Source organism: Juglans regia, chromosome 11 (assembly GCF_001411555.2).
Source record: "Juglans regia cultivar Chandler chromosome 11, Walnut 2.0, whole genome shotgun sequence".
Lineage (NCBI taxonomy): Eukaryota > Viridiplantae > Streptophyta > Magnoliopsida > Fagales > Juglandaceae > Juglans > Juglans regia.
In genome coordinates this window covers 26,045,124-26,066,703 of record NC_049911.1, presented here as the reverse complement: position 1 = coordinate 26,066,703, position 21,580 = coordinate 26,045,124, and the positions used below count along the sequence as shown (strand labels likewise).

Here is a 21,580-nt window from a genome sequence, read left to right as displayed (position 1 = left end):
TGGAATATAAGTTGCAATTTTTTTTTTTATATGTTCTGAACTCGCTATCCTGTTTAGTGACTTTTTCTACCGGATTATAGTTTCCCTTGCAAACATCTTTATTACTTGTAGTTTCGTAAGACTTCTTAAAAATTTCTCGGTATTATCACCTCGACTCCCTGGACAGAATTGTATTTACAATTTTCATGTGAATGTAATGCCATTTACCCTTTGTTGGAAACTGGAGAGCAATCATCTCTGCTGTGTGTTTGGTGTCAAACTAGTAAGAAGAAAACGATGCTAGACCCCAACATAGGCTTTGGAAGAATTTATCAGGAGGGCAGAATCTGATTAGAATGAGGGCTGACAAAATTCTGGTTGTATTTATTTTCTGAAAGTCACTTTCGAACTCTTCCATCGGGTCATTCTGAACCTACATTGTCCAGCTATTCAAAACAAAGTAATACATTTTACTGACTAACAGAAACTTCGGCATCAAAATATACAAACGATGTAAGGTGATCATCTCACTTGAGAAAACTGCTGTTTTGAATAGAAACTAAGACAAGCTTTCAACAGCTGAACACTTCAACCAGAAATTTCCTTGCTGTCCACTCCCATTGGTAGATCCTAGCTGCCGTGTGTATTAATCATACGTGAGAAGCAGGTCTCCACATTAAATCAGGTATACGCTGAAGGTCGTAGAGCCGCACACTTCTTGACACAGATTTTTGTAAGCCAACTCCCCAAACATGGTTCTCCACATGAAACTCCCTCGCCTCCTGTGAAGACTGAAGTGTCCTTTTAACCCTACTCATGAAAAATTACATGAGTTAATCTAGGCCAGGATCCCTGTTTTCCAAATCTGAAGTTCAAAGGATGTTTGCCACCTTTTGGCAAGTGCTTTGTTCTGTTGGAATAAAGAATTTATTTAGAGCATGAACAAAAAATGCAAGTACACACAAATAAATCAGTTTTTTCTTTTTTTTTAAATCAATATATCAGTTTTTAAGTTACACGATCAAGAAAAAAACTACCTCTGCATGGGGCATGCTTCGAGGCAGTGATCCAAACAGACACACTAGAGAGGTCCACGACCCCAAAGTCAGATAAATTGCACAAACTTTACACGTTCGGTTTTGCATAACTCAGAATTCAAAATGGTTAATAGGGCTTAGGACAACAACTTCTGCTGCGTCAGTTTTTAAGTATACGGTTCACTGGAAGTAAGTCCAAATCTAATGTCTCTGTTGCGCTGCCTACACATTTAGGAACATGGATCAAACGCCCAAAAATGGCCATTTTCTCTGACAAATTCTGCAGGGCTTCATGCTTGTTTGCAAGTTCCATGAGCACCTTGATCCTTTTGAAAGAAACAAGGCTTGGCTTGTGCCCCTTCTCTACCATCTGCAGAAAACACCTTTCTGCTTCCACCAACTTTCCCATATCACATAGCAAATCAAACAATACATCAGATACCAAGATATATGACCCAAAACCCTTCTCCACCATGTCATCCCACAACAGTAGTGCCATCTCGACCTTTTCCTGCCTCTTAAACAACCTAATTAGGAACATGCAAGACTGTGTATTTGGCAAACATCCGGTATCCATCATCCTCCGGTACAATTTCCAGGAACCTGGCAAATCATTTGACCAGTAGAAAATTCTGAAGAACAAATTGTATGTAGTTGAATTTGGATTTAAACCCTTACTTATCATCTCATCCATCAATTTATAGGCTTCGCCAAGCCTCTTTGCAATACAATAATTTCTTATAGCAGCATTATACGCTGCAACATCCGGGTAACACCCATATTCCTTCATTTCCTTCAAGATCTCTTTAGCCTTATCGGGCTGACCAATCAACCCCAATCCTCCAATAAGACTAGTATACGTGATCACATCCGGAGTTATATCCTCACTTCGCATCTTCTCAACCACATTATAAGCCTTGTCCACTTCTCTCCCCTTGCAATATACATCAACCAAACAATTATACGAAACAACATCTGGTATCACACCAATTTCCCTCATCTCTCCAAAGAACCCTTCTGCCTCCTCCGTGGACTTCCACCCTGACAACAATATATTAAAAGTCTGCAAATTTGGTCTAAACTCGTGCTTCAAACTATGATAAACATTCCTCGCATCCGACATACTCTTCTCTTGACACAAAGTCCTTAAAAGCGCATTAAAGCAGCCAGTATCAAACTCGGGTACGAGCTTCTTGAACCTTCTAAAAGACTCCACAGTCTGCCTAACGGAACATACCTTAGCAACTCTAGCTAAAACCACCATGACAGTACGCGGGGATATCAAAGATCGATCCTTTTGCCGCATTTCAATTAAAACATCCCAAATTTTATCAAACATTCGGCTTCTACCCAGTATATAAAGCATTGTATCCAACGAAAAAGTACTGTGATAAAACCCTCTCCTATTACCAGTATAATTGAAAAATTCCAAGGCATGGATTGGGTTTCCGTGGCTGAACCTGACCCTTTTCAGGACCTTATCAATCAAGTCGTTAGAGAGGAAAACCCCACAAGATTTCAACGACTGCTGCAAGTTTTTTGAAGAGGTAGAGCTATCGATCACACGAAAGACCCTCTCAACGTCGTCGTTAAGGGATTGGTTTTCGGAGCAAAACAGCCGAGAGAGTAATGGGAGTGTGGGAGCATACCTGAATTGCGGTTGAAAGGAGAGGCACCTAGGAATAATAATCATCATCCTCAGCTGTGCCAATATACAGCTTTGAAGAGGTTTGTGTTTGCCAATAATAATCATCATCCTCAGCTTTGAAGAGCTTTGTGTTATTCTCTGATTTGGGTGAGATATATGAGGGATTCCGTACAAATAAGAGAGACCCAGAAGTGGATTTCGCGAGCTAAGCAAAACTCACTCAGAAGCTCGATTTCACAGTGAGCAAGACGCAGACTCCTGACTTGTACGCTCTCGCTCGCACTGAGAAAGGTACCGTTGGACCTAGGTTTGGAGTAAGTTTGGGGCTCAGCCTCCTCCATCTAACGACGGCGTTTTATGCATCACCACAAAGTTGGGCCATGGGGTAGATACTTTTATAATGGGCCACTCCTTTCTCCGATAAGAAAACAACTTTTTTGGATTGGAAAATATAAATTATTTATTATTATTTTTAAAAGATAAATGATAGTTACAGTCTTAAGTGTACAAGTATATATCATACAATTATTTTTAAAAAAATAAATAAATATAGATTTACATGAAAAAAATTATTTTCTTAATAATAAATCTCATTATTTTTTGAAGTGACTATATAATATTTATACATTTTACAATTACATATAATATTATTCTTTTTAAAACGAAGGATTATTATATAAATTACGATAATTTTTTAATGACTAGACACAGCTGTATTGCTTAATTGGAAGTATATTATTACCTTTTTGGACTTATCCGTAATCTTCAAACAACATTGGAGAGAGAGAGAGAGGAAATACATTTGAAATGAATAGTTCACAAACAGAAACAAGTAGTTAAAAATAAGAAAAATTTTATTGATCATTTTTATACATCACACTTTTTTTATTTTTTTTTTCTCTTATCAAATGTGTAGTATATAGATGATGAGTAGAAGAATTCAATAAGTTTAAAAAGAATAAAATTTAAAAAATTTAAAATTTTTTTTTTTTTAAAAAAAGTGTAGTGCGTGGAGATGATGAGTAATAAAACTCTAAAAATAATTGTTAAAAATAAATTTATACCACTTCAAAAATAGTGTTTTCTCAATTTAAGGTTAATATAAAAATTATTTTATAAATTGATATGGGTTGAAGTAGAATGTTTGATTATACTACATCAAAATTACATGTCAGTTTTTTAATTTATTATTCTAACTTTTAATTATTTCTTTTATCGATTTAAACATCTTTAGAAACACAATGATCAAAATATTCCAAATTATATACAAAATGGAAATTCTCCGACAATATTTATATATTTCAACACACACCACCAACCGCATGCTGTACTTAAAGATTGAGTAAAGAGAAGATGATGGGAGAAAATGTAATTCTCATTCATCACTTGCCTGTATGGCTTTGTACAATATATATACAACTCAGTGTAGTTGCTATAGCTGGAAAGAATAGTAAAAATACAAAAAAAAAAAAATTCCATTTTAGCTCTTAGAATTGTCAGTCCTGATTCTTTGTGGCTAATTTGTATATAGGTGCATGATCGATTCTAATATCTGCAGTAGGGGAATCCGTGTGCCTCCTTTGTACCTTTGTGTGCAGCTCTTGAGACATGCATTATGTCATTGTAAATAACGTGTGGTATAAAAATTTTCAAATAGCTAATTTGAAATTGAGATGTGAATGGAGAGGTAAGATGCATCGATCGGATAGCTAGCTATCATAATATGATATTTGTGTGGAGTTTTGATCAAATTAATTACTTCATTATTGATCCCCACGGCAAGCCATGATCCCATTTTTTCGTCGCACCAAAGGAAGGAAAGAATAATTCCTAATTCCAAATTAACAACAAATATAAAATAATTAATTAAATGATGATGGGCTAAGATATTGGCAGTGTGTGTAGAAGATAGGGAATTTATAAGTTAAAAAACCATATTGTATTCATTTCTAAGCACGCATTATAAACAGACCCAACAGCTAACTGATGCCCACTTACAATTACTTGGAAAGGACTTCGGCACCAACCCAAAATTATTATTCAAAAAAAAAAGACAAAAAACTCTCGAAAGCTTCATGTTCCCCTTTCCCAAACAGCAACCCATCTTCGATCTTCACATGCATCCTTTGGACAAAGGAATATGGTCATGATCATGTTGATTCTCGCTTGACGCTTCCACCTCTCTCATGACTTCAGGTTGATTCTCGCTTCCAACTGATGATCTCTTGACTCCGAGTTGATTCTACAACGTACGTACGCACACACTTCATCCCCAGAAACATGCAGGATCTAAGCCGCTGATGGTGCTGTCACAAACTGAACGGCGCCGGCCTCCGAAAGAGCAGCCAAGAACGGCTGCATGTTGACTGCCTCTGCCTCACCAACCGTAGCCGTAGCTGTCGCCGCTGGCGTCGGCGGCTTCTTGTAGTCCAATGATTCATCATTGTATATATCCCTCCACTTCTTCACTAGCACCTTAATGTCCTCTCTCTGCATGTTATCTTCTTTCCCTGTATACCTCCACGGCTTTGATCCCTGTCAAAAAATTTTCCCACAAATCAGACTACAATTAATAACCAATCCAGATAACTACAAAAACAGCCATTAATCAGTGAAAAACACACACCGCTGCACAGTAGTGAACAACTTTCACTTTGTCAAGCTCCACATTTTCCGGGTGTCTCCACAACATAGCAAGTACGAGATTGTAAACGAGTGGGATAGGCTTGTAAATCTCTCTGAAGTACACGTTTAAGAAGTCCTGTCAAAACAAACAAACAAAGAATGTTCAGTATGACATAGTTTGAGGATAATCCATGCAAGAATATCACCCATTAAATATGAGAACTAGCTAATTAAAGGACCAATAATCGAACCCGGAAATTAGTATATAAGTTACTTAAAAAAATAAATAAATATTCCACGAACCTGTTCAGCAAATGGAGTGGAGGGTGTGATTTTTAGGGTCTTCAAGAGGTCCTCGTACATGGATAAACTGGGTTCGTAAACGAACATACCGGCGTTGAAGTAGAGCGACGTTGGCTGGCCGAATCCGCGGGCTGGCCACTTGACCTTTTCAGGGCACTGCTGGCAGTACCCGATCTTGTATTGCGGGGTGTGACTCCATGTTTTCTCGCAAAAGCAGTCCATCACCGCGTACAAATACCCATCCGGCAAATCAAAGAGGTGGTCGATGTTCTCAAACACCTGGATGTCCCCGTCCAAGTATATCATTTTACTGTATTCCACAAACTGCACCCAGATCAAAATATTCAGCATCTATATATAATGACCCAAGGAATATTTATTTAAATTAATAAAAAATCATCATAAAAAAAATAAAGCTAGCTGTTAATTTAAAACTAATCCGGCACAAGTCATCAGAAGACGAATGAAGTCAGCATGTGACATGACGAAAATAATTGAATACAGAGGAGAATTAATAAACCGTATTTGATTCATTTATAAAATTTTAATTAATCTGAAATTATGTGTATATATTATATATATTATAAAGTTTGGACTTTAAGTGACTATTAGCCTTAAATTCACGATGGTACGCTAGGCGACATATAATCGTGTAACCAAAACTACGTAGTCATAAAACAAGAAGCCCGTAAAGGTCCACGCACAGAATTGTCATAGCCACGTGTAAGCACGGGAGCTGTAACAAAAACACCACGTGTAAAAGAAACACAGCCGAAACAGTACCACGTTATTGTATTATAGTATTTTAGGTACCTCCCAGATACGGAGCTTGGAGTAGTTGATGACGTAGTAGGCCATGGCGAACTGGGTCTGGTTATCCGGCGGGTAAACGGGGTCGATCTCGCGGACTATGCAGCCCTGAGAGAGCAGGATCCGACGGTGCTCCTCCGGCACGTCGGGAAGCACCGCGACGACCAGAGGATACGGCGTTTTGACCTTCCTCAACCCTTTGGCAAGCCCCACGACGCCCTTCACGTAGTCTCCGTTACCGGCCAGGAAAGTCACGTAGGCTCTGCTCGGCACGGTCACGGGTCTCGTGCAGTACCCGGCGGGTTTCATAGCCGACGGAACGAGCTCAGGAGCCATGTCAATATTATATTATATTAGGAAAAGAGAGGCCGGAGAGAGGCTCGAGATTAATGCTAACAAAATAGGGATGGCTGGCTGTGGGTTTTCTGGGTTTTGGGGTGGTGCTTATCTATATACACACGCATACATATAGGCGGTGAAATGAAACGGAGATGAGGCCGAAATTCGGGTAAATTGGTCATACAATTTAGGATGCAGACACGTGTCCCTATCAAAGACCTGACGGTGGTTGAGTGGTTGCGGGAAAGTTCTGGACGAACTGTGGCTATTGGAAGAGGCTGGAAGATCTTTTACTTATAATTTGCCAACGCTTTTATGTTAAATGTTTTCTGAAATTTCGAGCCCCAAAGTAAGCAAGAATTTTCGAAACTTGTGTAATTCTTTAAAATAAAAAATTGAGTGAATACGAAATTTATAAAAAAAAATAAATTAATTTTTCTTCTTTTAATAAAATTGTATGATATTCATGTATTCTATAATTATATTTAAATGCAAAAATGCTAGCTGTAGACTTGTATATCTAGGACGCGCGGATTCTAAAAGGTTCGACACATCAAATTCGTGGCTGAGTTTTGCCATGTCACGGAATCAACCACCTGAGGTTGCAGGCTAGATTCACGACACTTGTCGGTCGTAACTGGACCCAGCGCCAGCTGGAACTTAATTGCTGTCCATCGTCCACTTTGAATTAAAGATTATAAACGATATTGTTAGGTGTGGTTTAGATTTAAAAATGTGTTAAAATGAATTAAGTTGGTTTGTAAATAATAAAATAAAAATAAAATTATTTATTATATTTTATGTAGAAATTTAATAAAGTTGTTTTAAAATTTGAAAAAGTTAAATTATTTATTATATTTTATGTGAGAATTTATAAAAATTATAATGATGAGATAAAATGAATTAGTTGAGATGGATTATGAATACAAACGAATTCTTAAAAAAAAATGTATGTGAAATTTATGGCTCATTATATATAGTCCTTTTAAAATTAACATAGTCCTGTTATACGATCATGTGTATATATATATTCTCATCTAATCGTTCTAGAATTTTTGAGAATTGTTTTAATCGTACAGAAATTTTATAAAAATAAATATATAAATTAATGTAATTTAATACAATATGTTAGATTATAAAATATATTTTATTATAATATAAATTTAACGTAAATTAATTTTTTTTATAACTATAATACTAATTCTTTTGCATAAATATTAGATTCGATCGAGTTGTGTCCTCATAGAATTATAGAAAAGGTTGATGGGTTTATTAATCAGATCTTCTAAATGCAATATTATCAATATAATTTTGACCAGTTTCCCGTGTGTTTATCTACTTTTCGAATGATCGAGTGAGTGATATCGTGGCTCAAATTTGGCCATTCATAAGATAAATGGAAGCAACGAGAAACTGTTAAAAGTCATGACTTAAGAATCAGAAGTCGATATTATTATTGTAGGTAGGGTTTTTAAGGTAGGCTTTGGATAGTGAGATGTAATAGTTTTATATTAAAGTTAAGAATTAAATAAAATATTATTATAATATTATTATTGTTTTGAGTTTTGAAAAAATTAAATTGTTTATTGTATTTTATATAAAAATTTGTGAAAATTGTAATGATGAGTTGAAATGAGATGAGATGTAGTTGTAGAGTGTTGTACGTACGTCGATGGAGCAGTGCGACCGACCTGGGCTGATTTGGATAGTAAGATGAGATGCGATGATATGGCTTTAGATGAATAAAATATTGTTAAAATATTAATTTTTAATATTATTATTATTTTGAGATTTGAAAAAATTAAACTGAGATTTGAAAAAGTTGAATTATTTATTATATTTTATGTGAGAATTTAAAAAAGTTGTAATAATGAGATTAAATGAGATAATTTCTAAATCCAAACAAGGACTTCTATTCTATTTTATTATATTTAATTAAATATTTCACGTGTTGAGCTCATTTTATTGAATGAGAATATGACATGCACTTGAAATGAGTATTAAAGGATATAAATAATTAAATCCATCTATTTTATCAACTTAAACTTTTAAAATAAGTAATAATTTCACATCTCCATAATATTTTCTTCTCAAATTTGTGAATTTATTATAACTACTTAATAGCATAAAATAAAAATACAGTAATAAATATTATAAAGCTCATCTAATACAAAAAGAAATATTATAAAACTCATTTGAGATGTATATTCTTTTTCTTTTTTTTTTTAAAGCAAGTTAATTTTATTAAACTAAAAAAATAATATATGAAGAGGGGGGTTGTGGTTCCCCAACAATCGTCCCAAAAAGCAACAAAAAACAGTGCAATGTGGTGAGCAAGTTTATTTGGAACTAATTTCTTGATCTCTACCCATGTCCTAAAAAAAGACGCCGTCTTATCAAAAGACGAAAATATGTTCGTAAAAATGTGAACAATGGAACCACCGTTGAAGACGGTGGAACCTCCGCTAGAAACGGTAAAGGTAGTGAATGCATTGTCACATATTATAAATTGATATGGCTTTATGTGATCTGTTAAATCTGCTTTACAATAAAAGTAACTTTACAATCTGACAAATCGCATCAAATTACATCAATTTGTAAAATTATTTTATGGCTAAGAGTATTTCTATTTTTTAAGTATACAGAGAGTATCACAAAACTGTCAACCAAAAGCCAGCTTTTAGACTTTTCCTTCTTCTCTCTCATTCTTTTCTTTCTCTTTGAAATTCTCAAACTGAGTTTTCTCTCGTTTTTGCTAGGTGGAGGGGGTTCGGAGCTTAGGCTCTGACCACCTCCTCCTCTAGCCAGCCCCAAAGGCTTTTTAATTTTTATGCTTTTTTGTTTGACTTTCTTCCCCTAGGTTTTTCCTTAGTTTTCTCTCCTCAGCGTCAATCCTCACTGATCTACTACTTTTCAGCAACCTCTGACCAACACGCGATGCTGTTTCAGCCTCTCTGATCGCCGATCTTTATGTCTGTGGAAAAAAAACACGTTTATGCTCGTCGTGTTTGACACACGCGCAGCCTCTGCAGTGCGGGTTTTCCAATCATAGCCGCGTCCTAAAGCGGCATTGGCCGCCATGCGCGGCCCCACTGGCTTCAGAGGCCTCAGGTCCTTCAAATTTGCTCGTTCGTTCACCTCCTCAGGTAGCATGTGTCTTGCACGCGCCGCCACCACCTGTGTTGACTCGTCGTCAACGACTCGGCTTAGATTCTAGCTTCTATCTTATATTACCACTTTTCCTAACCAGTAATCTTATAAGAGGGATCATGGATCTCTCCAAAAATCATCTCCAAACAATATGTGACAGTGCACTCGCCATCTTCACAGCATCCAACGGAGGTTTCACCATCTCTAGAAGTAGTTCCAACATTCGTTTTTTTGCAAATATATTTCCGTCTTTCTACAAGACGATGCCATTTTGTAAGATAAGGGTAGGGACCAAAAAATTAGTCCCAACTATTTTGCACTATTTTTTATTACTTTTTGGAGATGATTATTGAGAAACTCTACCCCAATTTATGTATCATTTTTATAGTTTAATAAAATTAACTTGTTTAAAAAAAAAAAAAAAAAAGCTAGCTTTTAGGCTTGATGAGGTAGTATCAACCACAATTAGGTGTGTTTTTTCTATGCGATGTGGATTTTCCATCACAAATGAAAATTCCAAGATATCAACAGTGCAACTCCTAATAGTTGTTGACTTTGCTGCTGTAAAAATTAAAAATCTTGCAACAGGTTGAAGATTTGACACTCTACATTCTTTCAACGATACCATCCATACAAACAAATATCTATTTTTGGTGGCCAGATCTTTGTTGGGCTTAGGTGGCAGAATGAAATGAATGAGGCGGCCGGCGGAGTTTTTAGGGGATTGTTCTAAGTGGTAAAAAGCTTGATTTGGATATAATCCTTTGAGTTTAAGATTTAAATTTTATTGAGTGTAAATAATTTCTACAGGACTGAATGATTTTCTTTTTTAAAATTATTCGAGAAACCTCCTTGCAACCTGTGCACTCCTAAGAAGAGGAGTGCAAAGGTGGGAGGCCGATGGGTAGACTAGTGGAATTTTTTAGTGCCTTCCTTCCAATATCTTTGTACGCCTGTGTTGTTACTTCCACGCGTTTTCCAGTTTATAAGAAAAGGAAAAATGTGAGGATGAAGGAGGTGTTAAGGCTCTTGACTTTCTTGTCCGTTCTGGCTTTACCTACATTATAATTTCGTGGCCAATTTTTCATAATGTTACACAACCTCTTCAATCTCTATACATCATATTTCTTTTATTTTTTTTAATTTGTTATTTTTAAACTAATTCAATAATTCTATTCATTATTCATATATTAAATATTTGATAAAATAAAAAAATAATAAAAATTAAAAAAAATATAATATATAAAAATTATGTAAATAATAAAAAATTATGTAGATCTTCCTCCCAGAGAAAACATGCATGTCTTGGCATAGCTGTCTTTTTAAAAAAATAAAAAGAAAGGTAACCCGTGGATTGAAAGCCCAAAACCAACCTTCCATCGAGGTTACAATTAAGCCCAACAAAGGTTAAAAAAAAACCCATTATCAATAAAACAATTGCACTATAAGTATTCGTAGTACAAAAGAAGAGTTTGTTTCTCGTTATAACTAGTTTCTAGTTAGTTTGAAAATATAAAAGTACATATTTCCCTCATTTTATATGGTTATTAATGAATTAAAATTTCTTATAGTTCGTAGAGGCTATATTAGAGAGATATAAACATATAAAATAGGTCTTATAATATTAATTATTGTGCATGCATGAGAAATTAATCAAGTATACGTAATAAATATTATAAGACCTACATAATATGTTTATTTCTCTCTCACTCGTAACTATACGAAATCTAAAAATCTGAACCCATTCTTTTTTATAGGAAAATGCAATTTCATATTTTTCATCGCCATTAATATTCTAGCTTCCCCATATATAACTTGTTTAGCTTGTTTTTGTCTTTGGTGATTGATTTCTTTCTACTTTCAGATGCCAATTTGTAGATTCAGATATATAGCTGCACTCAGCATTTAGTGTGGTATAACTGTATAAGTAGTCCTTCGATAATAACAGAGCCAAAAGCCATCATGTTTTGAAAAATGAGATGAAATGAAAATTTTATAAATAATAATAAAATAGTTTATAAATAATAATGAGATAATTCGAGTTAATATTTTATAAAATAAGAAAGAAAATTAAATAAAAATATTATAAAGTTAAAATATTATTAGAATATATATAATTTTTTATATTATTTTTGTTTAGGGATTTGAAAATGTTGAATTATTTTTTATTTTTTATTTAAAAATTTAGAAAAGTTATAATGATTAATTTAAAAATATTGTAATTATTAGATTAAAAATATTTGTATTTGAGTGATGTTTGAGAATGAGATAAGAAGATAATTTTAGATGGAAACTTTTTTCGACCAAGCTCGGCTAGGTTTGGATACAAAAAATATTTCATTTCATCTTATCTCATCTAATAATTATTATTTTCTTAAATTCTCACACAAAATATAATAAATAATTTAAATTTTTTAAATTTTACAATAATAATAATATTAAAAAATAATATGCTAATAATATTTTATTTAATTTTTAACTTTCATTTCAATTAATCAATCGCTAAAAAATAAACGAGTTGAATCTCTAAACTGTAAAAACATCATCCGAATTGTATTGAAAAGGTGTTTGGGGGGTGAGATGAGAATTTTGTATTTTGTTTGAGAGTTTAAAATATTATATTTTAATATTATTATTATTTTAGAATTTAAAAAATGTGTAATGATGAAATGAGATGAAATGAAAATTTTATGTCTCATCCCACTCTCCAAATAGGGTAGGAATTAAATTAAGTAGAAATTTCTATAGCATAATTATTGAAAAATAAAAATAAAAAATAAAAAAGTAGCTATCTTCCCTTCTTCGAGATGTAATTCGGAGTTCCATTATGTGCGAAGTCGGCAAGAAACAGAGTCGTCAATATATAATATTCCATGTTCCATTCTGAATCCATTTTGAATAGTTTCTAGAATTCCCAAGCTTTTTTTTACTTCATGATAATCCGAACCCAGCCAGCAGGCTGGCTGGCAGGCAGGCTGCATTCTTTACAAAAATTTTATGTCCTTGCATTCTAGTTGACTTTGTCATTTATCCCTGCTTTAATCTTTAGTTTAATTCTTTGTTTCCATCACTTTCTGCATAAATATATAGATATATGTGGAGCTGATCCTTGTCGGTGGGGCATCATATCATATGGCTGGCAGGCATGCCTTTGGGTCGAGTTATCTGCAACATTTGAGATGCTGCATGCACCATGGTATAAAATAAAATCAAAAGCTAGCTGAGAATCGTATGACGAAATTGTACGTGTCTTCAAACTGATGGACGACCTCATTCTCTAGTGTCAAAATTCCCAACATTACAACATCCATTATTGATTTTGTGACCAACTTAAAAAAGGGTGATTAAAGGGCAGATCATAGAAAATTATGTAGTGGGAGAAGCTTCCATTCTGACTTGGAAATTTATTCAGAGTCGTCAGCTGGAAGAAGCGTGCGTATGAGAGGATCACGTACGACGTCACGGACAGCTTGCTTCGACAATGGCGTTTTTAAATCCGTGTCTGAAACGGAAAAAGAAGGCAACTCGCTAGGAACAGTACGTCCTTAATTCCACTCTAAACATACTTTAATTATTCGTTTGTTTTCGGCATATAAAATGAGATGAATTTAAATAAAAATTAAAAATTAAATAAAATATTATTAAAATATTATAATTTTTATTTTAAAATTTTAAAAAAATATTTTTTATTTTTATTTTACATAAAAATTTATAAAAATTATAATGATTAGATGATATGAGAATAGTTATGAAAACAAACGAGATCTAAAGGCACAAGATTTTAAGCTTTTTTTATTTTCACAGATGAGATGAATTGAGATAAAAAATAAAAATTAAACAAAATATTTTTTTAATATTATTATTATTTTGAGATTTAAAAAAATTGAATTGTTTATTTTATTTTTTGTGAGAATTTGATAAAATTATAATAATTATATGAGATAAGATAAGATATATTGTGCTTTCTCTGCAAGGGCATGTTTGGATTTTCGCTAACTTTTGAAAATAAATTTTAAGATGTGTTTTATACTGGACTTTGTTAAATTGAATTTAAAATATGTTTCCATCGAGCTTTGTTTGTCAACGTGAGTAGGCAATATTGAATAGTTATTTTAATAGAGTTCTTGTAGATTTGTTTTTATTTATTGTGAAAATATTTTTTTTAATTCTTGTGACTATGTTTTTCATGGAAACTGATCATTAAATGTTATTTTTTTTAAATATAATTTTTTCTTTTATGTTTAAAGAGTTTTTTTTTTTTTTAAAAAAAAACCATACCCAATTATACTAAAATATGCAGAAACGACTTAGATAGCTATTTTTTAGAATAATAGTAGTATATAATAATATAATAGTAACATTAATAAACAATTATGAAACCATACTGCTACAAGAATCTTGTACCTTTGCTTTTATTTGTCTAGTAAAATATCAAAACTAAAGGGAATTTTTCCCAGTCGGTATAGAAAGCAATCGAGATGAAAGATGATCAAAGGAGTATAGACCTATATTAAAATAATAATTGATAAAATTTATAATAGGAAACTCACCTAATCAATGGTTGGACGTGGACTGTTTTATCTATTTTTTATTATTTTATTATTATAATTTTATTATTTAATTTTCATATCAAATATAATAAATAATTTAATTTTTTTAAATTTTAAAATAAAAAATAATATTAAAAAAATATATTTTTAATAATATTTTATTTAATTTTTAATTTTATGTTAATTTTTTTTATTTTATATTATTTCATCTGTAAAAATAAATTATATATAAAAAAGAAAAAAAAAAGAAATTGAACAGTTTTCTGACATATAATATATATATATATATAGTTCGTACATTAAAGAAGAAGCCAGCTGATTGACCCCTAAATTGGATGACATATAGAGAAAAAGAAGAGGATAGTTAGGGCGTGGGGGGCCTGACTTTTGAAGTTTGAGGTGCCACTGAACCTAGTCAGTCTCTGCTGCAACAAAATTTCTCGTCAAGTCTTTTTCTTTCATTCCATTTTTGGGGGCTCTTACACGTAACAATCCCATCACGCCGTTGTTGCTCATCTCTTTCGCTGCTACTGTTGTGGTTTCCACGTTCGGTCTTCTCATGAGCTTAGCCGCCTCTTCCACAACATCATCAACAGATATACGGGTGACTCAGTAGTAATTATAATACCAAACATGCACAAAAGAGAAGACCGATCCGAGCGCCATGAATCACCGACGCATAATTATTTTTATTATTATAATTTAAATTTAAATTTAGATATAAAAGTTTATTCTTTAATAAATTTAAATGATAATTTTTATCTTCTATCATCGATCGCAAGGTGGTTATCTAATCGATAATGACAATAGACTAGACCTTCTCGATATTGATTAGACGGACAAACTTCATGTATAAGCAAAGATCCAGATCTATGTGGCGCTAACTGGTTGGGATGTCTTCTCCCACCATAATAGTAATAGTGAGCTGCAAGCTGAGAAGGATATTAATGGAGGGAACGTACTGTAATGAACAAGAATCATAGAAAGGAGCGCAGAGAGAAAATTCAACGAAATAGTACAACTGCAGGGCAATGGCCAATATTATTATTGCATCAGTTGGACAAGAAATCGTGCATTATTTATATATATCTGGCATGCATTATCTCAGCAGCTTATAGGTAAGATGTTTTCTGATCTTTCACGTTTCCTAAATGGAAGTCTTCTCTTGCCGTGAGTTTAATGTCAAGTTGAATCAGACATTTCCAAGTGGGGTTATACAACACGAGAGTTCAGTTAATTTGGTCGATCGGTTTATACATGAGCAATTGCTATTATATAAATTAAGATATGTTTGAATAATGAGAATACTTGAAAAGTGTTGAGAATATTTATGAATAGTTATGAGTAGAGATTGAAATGAATTTATGAATCTCATTGAGAGTATTTTGAATTGTTTGGATATATGAAGTATATTGAGTTGTTAATTTTTGGATAGGTAGTTGAAAAATGTGTCAGTCCTATAAATATTATAGTAATTTTATTTTTAGTAATAAATATTATAGTAATTTTATTATAGTGATTTTTTAATATTAATAAATATTGTAGTGATTTTATTTTATTTTTATATATAATAATGACAAATATTATAATTATTTTATTTTCATATATATATATAATAGTGATAAATATTATAGTAATTTTATTTTTTATTTTTTATTTATATATTATAGTGATTTTATTTTTTATTTATATATAATAGTGATAAATATTATTGTGATTTTATTTTTTATTTATATTTAATAATGATAAATATTATAGAATATTTATAAATAATTATGAATAGAGATTGAAGTGAGTTTGTGAGTATTATTGAGAATATTTTAAATTATTTAATATGTAAAATATTTTTAATAATATAAAAATAATTAAAAGTACTGAATTATACTTAAAAGAGATTTTGTTTGTTAAGATTTCCGCTAGCTATTGATTCTATGGTATTTCTGGCTGGGTTTTGCTACACAACCTCCACCACACTCCACACTCCACCCTTTTTTTAATTTTTAAAATTTTTAATATTTTTTTAAATTTTTTTTTGAGTTTATTTTTTTAAAATTATTTTAAATTTTCTATTTATTATTCATATAATAAATATTTAATAAAAGAAAAAAATAATAAAAATTAAAAATAATGTGGAGTGTGGAGTGTTAGGAGGTTGAGAAGATTTATTCTTTCTGGCTAATAAGATTTGACATTTGTGGCATTATCTCCTTCGTAACCCTAAGACCTAAATCCCTATAGTACGTACCTATTTTCATGATTCAACGATCACGAATCAGTACTGTTCAAGTCTTTCCCTGATCCAGTATTCTCGAATCTCTATACCTTTTTTTTTTTCCCTGAACAGTCGTTGTTGATATATAGTGCAGATTAGAACAGTAGAATGTATCGTTTTCATTCATAAATCCCGAATCATAATAACATTTTTTGTATCTCTCATTGCAGGTTGAACTGCATGTCAGGAAGATCGATGCTGCATGAAGCCAATTTAATTACCACGTGACCGACACAATATATATATAGAGTAGTGCTATACGGCATCCATTGTAGTGGTGCACACAATGCACACACTACGTGGATGCCTCTCATCCATTTTTTTTTTTTTTTTTTTTTTTTCTTCCTTCGGCTTGTTCTCCCGTCTCTCTCTCTCTCATCGTCTCCGCTCTCTCTCTTCTCTGCGCTCTCTCTCTCTCTCTCCTCTGCTCTCCTCTCTCGTCGTCTCGCTCTCTCTCTCTCATCTCCACTCTCTCTCTCTCATCTCTGCTCTCGGTCTCTCTCTCTCGTCGTCTCACTCTCTCTCGGCTCGCTCTCTCTCTCATCTCCACTCTCTCTCTCTCATCTCTGCTCTCGGTCTCTCTCTCGTCGTCTCTCATCTCTGCTCTCGGTCTCTCTCTCGTCGTCTCGCTCTCTCTCGGCGTCTCGCTCTCTCTCTCTCGTCTCTGCTCTCTCTCTCTCGTCTCGCTCTCTCTCTCATATCTCGCTCGCTCTCTCTCATCTCTCGCTCGTTCTCTCTCTCATCTCTCATCTGCGCTCTCTCTCTCCTCTCTCTGCTCTCTCTTGCTCGTTCTCTCTCTCATCTCTGCTCGTTCTCTCTCTCTCTCATCTCTCATCTCTCATCTGTGCTCTCTCTCGTTTTCTCTCTCAAATACGTGGTGTATGTTTTGATACCTAATGAGTGTAAAATTGACTTCTACAAATAGTGGCTTCCATATATCATTTTTCATATATATATATATATATATGCTTGATCGATCGAGCTCGCTCTTTTGTAGTACCCAACAAATTAAAATTGAGAAGCACTGCAAACTGAGTTGACGTGATTAGTTCATGTAGTTAGTGTGTGTGACGGCATGCACCAGCATTGAACAGTCAAATCGACAAGGTAGGTACGTATTCGACAAATATTTGTAATATGTAATAATTCTTAGACACAAATTGGGAACGTCGTGCAATTGACTGTCTTCTACAGTGACGGAGAAAGCTCCAAGCACTCGTCTAGGTCGATCGAAGTTCAAAGGAACGAGGCTAATAGAATAAAAAAATTATTAAATAGAGTGAAATGACTATAATAAATGAAAATGAATTAAATCATGAGAAATAATATTTATTTTATTTGGATGTTTTGAAAGAAATGAGTGGAGGGAATACTTTGACAAGATTACGATCGAGAATGAATGAAAATTAATATTTTAATAACAACATTACTCTTATGCCCTTATGTTTAAAATAATTTTGTTTTTCTTTTTGAAGAAGATCAAAAGAGGATCAAATCTAGAACAATAGCTAAAAAAAAAAGATAAAAAGAAACAAATTCAATTCACATGACTGAGGTTTATGTTTAGATTAAGGCCTCGTTTGTATTTACAGTTCATCTTAACTCATTTCAATTCATCTCATTATTATTTACTACTATTCAACAATTTTAACTCACAAATCTCACGACTATTCATAATTCATCTCAACTTATCTTCGAATACAAACGACACCTAAGAGTAATGTTATAACTACAAAGACATTTACACAACAACATTCTCATAAACTGACGTGACTTCATGTGATGATCTGTTAGATCTATTTTACAATAAAAGTGACTTTACAATCTGAAAAATTTCATAAAATCACGTTAATTTGTAAAATTATTTTTGTATAATCTATATAAGACTAAAGTGTTTCTGTTAAATTAAAAGACAATCACCAAGCAATCCCACATTCAAAATAACTACTACACTAACAAGTGCCTCAAAAAGCATATTCATGCGTCTATATAACCTCTGATACACGCAATTTCACAAAGTAGTGATGCATATAATTGACCACAAAAGTCTCAACGTACCCACGCACGATCCACAGTCCACACACCCAATGACCCAATCGATACAATTGCAGAGAAGAAAAATGAGAGAAAATGGGAAATTGTGAGACTTGAGAGAGTGATGAACAAGATGAGAGATAGAGATCAGAATATTTGGCAGAATGAGAATATCAGAGAAAGAGTTTTTACAAAAGACAACGGGATTTATATAAATTCTGATCAAAGTTTTATTCATATTCATTTCATTCCCTATTTTTGATTCTTCTCAATTTTGAAGGAAATAAAAAGCAAAATGAGGTTTTGAGAGAAATGGAAGGAATATTAGGTAGTATTCCCTAATTTGTATATATATATTCACTCCCTCCTTTAAAAACTTCTGAATAAAGGAATGCTCTTTTACATTTCCTCATAATTTGACCCTCCAACAATAGTACTGGATGGATTAATGTTCTATAAAAATTTTATTTTTTACACACATACACACATTATAGGCCGGTTTGGATACATAAGTCTCTTTAATTTATCTCAATTCATCTAATTTAATTATTACAATTTTTCATAATCTCCACACAAAATATAATAAAGAATTGGAAAATGCTGGAACTCCCGCTGGGGGCTCCCGCTGGAGCTCTAGTGTATTTTATATGTGTATTTTTTAATTCTTTTTTTATATAGATGCTTTTAATAATTTTTAATATTTTTAAAAAAGAAAAAAATTCATAATATTATTAAATAATACTTTCTTAATCACGAAGTAAAATAAAAAATATTTTTTTAATATTTTTTATTTTACTTCATAATTAAGGAAGTATTTTTTAATAATTTTTTTTACTTCTTGATTAAGAAAGTATTTTTAATAATATTTTATATTTTAAAAATATTAAAATATATTAAAAAAATTTATATAAAAAACAATTTAAAAAAAAAACACAAACAAATACATGCTACAGCCCCCAGCGGGAGCTTCCAGTGGGAGGCCCCAGCGGGGGCTGTAGCACTATCCTAAAGAATTTAACTTTTTCAAATTTAAAAATAATAATATTATTAAAAAATAAGATTCTAACAATATTTTATTCAACTTTCATCTCAACTGATCACTATCCAATTAAACCTCCCCTTAGTGATTAAAAGTACCCAAAATAATACTCATCAAGAGTCGAAGCACCTCGCACGTTGTTATGCAATAGCTATATCTGCCATTGATCAACAAATTAAACTGATTGATCGAGGGAATTAAAAGCAAGATCAAAATATTGACGGAAAAGAAAATGCTATCGTCCCATTTGCATGCATGCATATATATATATATATATATATATATATATATGTTTAACTGATCAATATATATCATGTTAAAGAAAGTGTTCATTAGCAAAGTGTAGCATTATAAATTTGGTAGATAATAAAATTATAAGAAATGCGTTACTTAATTTAACATGCAGGTACGCGTTACGTACAAAATGAGCAGAAAATGAAGAATATCAGTATTAATAACGTCAGATCAAGAATATTAATATGGTGGTAGTATTAATACTACTAAACATTTTTCTTCACACGAACTTTGGTTATATATAATAAGTACTGATCCAAAAAAGAAAAACGAGAAATATTCTGTCCAAGAAAATTAAGATAAGATCAATTAAGACATGACATGATATTCATTTAAGTCCAAATCTATTAATAATAATGCAGGTAATTTGAAATAATATAAATTAAAATAAAAGGTCAACTAAATGATATGCTGGCCTTAGGTTTTTTATAATAATATTTTACCCATAATTATAAGCTGGCATATATATATATATTGATGTAATTAATCCTAGCTAGAAAAGAAAATTAAAAAATAAACAAGATTGGACTAGATAGCTAGGGCGCTCGGCTTCGGCATGCACTGATTGCAGACTCATGATTTAGCAACTGATCCAGTAGTACTCATCCCTGAATCTGATCAAACTCAATCGGCCAACCTAATTATGGTACTTTTTGTGGGTCATGTATTCCCAAAACGAATTTGTACCTTATTTTTTAAGGGGTAACTTATAATCTTCTAGATCTGATTCTTGATCATGTTTTGTTTTTTTTTAATCAGAGTAAATGGACTGGTAGCTCATTTTTTACTAGCTAGCTAGGTAAATAAATATTTACGCTCCATCTTTATAGTTTCACTTGCATATATATATATATATATATATATATAAATAGCGCCTAAGTAAAGTTATAATATAAGCTTATATACTCATGAAGCATCTGATCATCTTGCTGAGCAGAGTGGGTAAGCGAATAAATCATCAGATCGATCTATGGGCAACATTCCAAAAATAAAAGGAGTAATTCTAGCCTCTAGGTATAATTCCCTAGCTTTTTCAATGTTCATTAGAAATGTTTTTGTTTTTAAATAGAAAGTGGCCAGTGCTCGGAAACGAAAAGTGTGGTCATGAAATGTTGGGTGGGTGTCAAAAGCGGAGAATTTGTGCTATTCGTTTGTCGGTCTTTCTTCCTTCTAGTCCCCCTTAAGGGAATAACAAGGAAATATCGAACTTCACATATATATATATATATATATATATATATATATATATATATATATAATCATTCTGGATGAGACTTCCTTTAATTTACTGTGTATGTTTTTCTAAAAGTTTCATAAACTTCATTCGCAATTTAATGATGTTTGGGTGTCAAGCACTCATGTCTCACTGGAGGAAGAAAATTAAAGTCGAATGTGTCTAATTAAAATGCTCGTACGTGTACGTCCATCGATCCTGATCTCTCACATTTGGTAATTATCTTAATTAGACATGAATTGAAGGGGGGACATCGGACCCTTAAT

General features: G+C 32.5%; 2 protein-coding genes across 2 annotated transcripts; both read right to left on the bottom strand.

The window, feature by feature from the left end:
* Window positions 1-1,016: 1,016 nt before the first annotated feature.
* Window positions 1,017-2,958, bottom strand: LOC108988570 (putative pentatricopeptide repeat-containing protein At1g02420). Its single transcript, XM_035695355.1, has one exon. It carries the CDS (start codon window positions 2,770-2,772, stop codon window positions 1,177-1,179), a length of 1,596 nt encoding a protein of 531 aa, XP_035551248.1. The 5' UTR covers window positions 2,773-2,958; the 3' UTR covers window positions 1,017-1,176.
* Window positions 2,959-4,580: 1,622 nt separating this feature from the next.
* Window positions 4,581-6,862, bottom strand: LOC109015717 (galactinol synthase 1-like). Its single transcript, XM_018998186.2, has 4 exons — window positions 6,406-6,862; window positions 5,593-5,916; window positions 5,291-5,425; window positions 4,581-5,199 (listed from the first exon to the last, which is right to left on the bottom strand). Exons 1-4 carry the CDS (start codon window positions 6,736-6,738, stop codon window positions 4,954-4,956), a joined length of 1,038 nt encoding a protein of 345 aa, XP_018853731.2. The 5' UTR covers window positions 6,739-6,862; the 3' UTR covers window positions 4,581-4,953.
* Window positions 6,863-21,580: the final 14,718 nt, after the last annotated feature.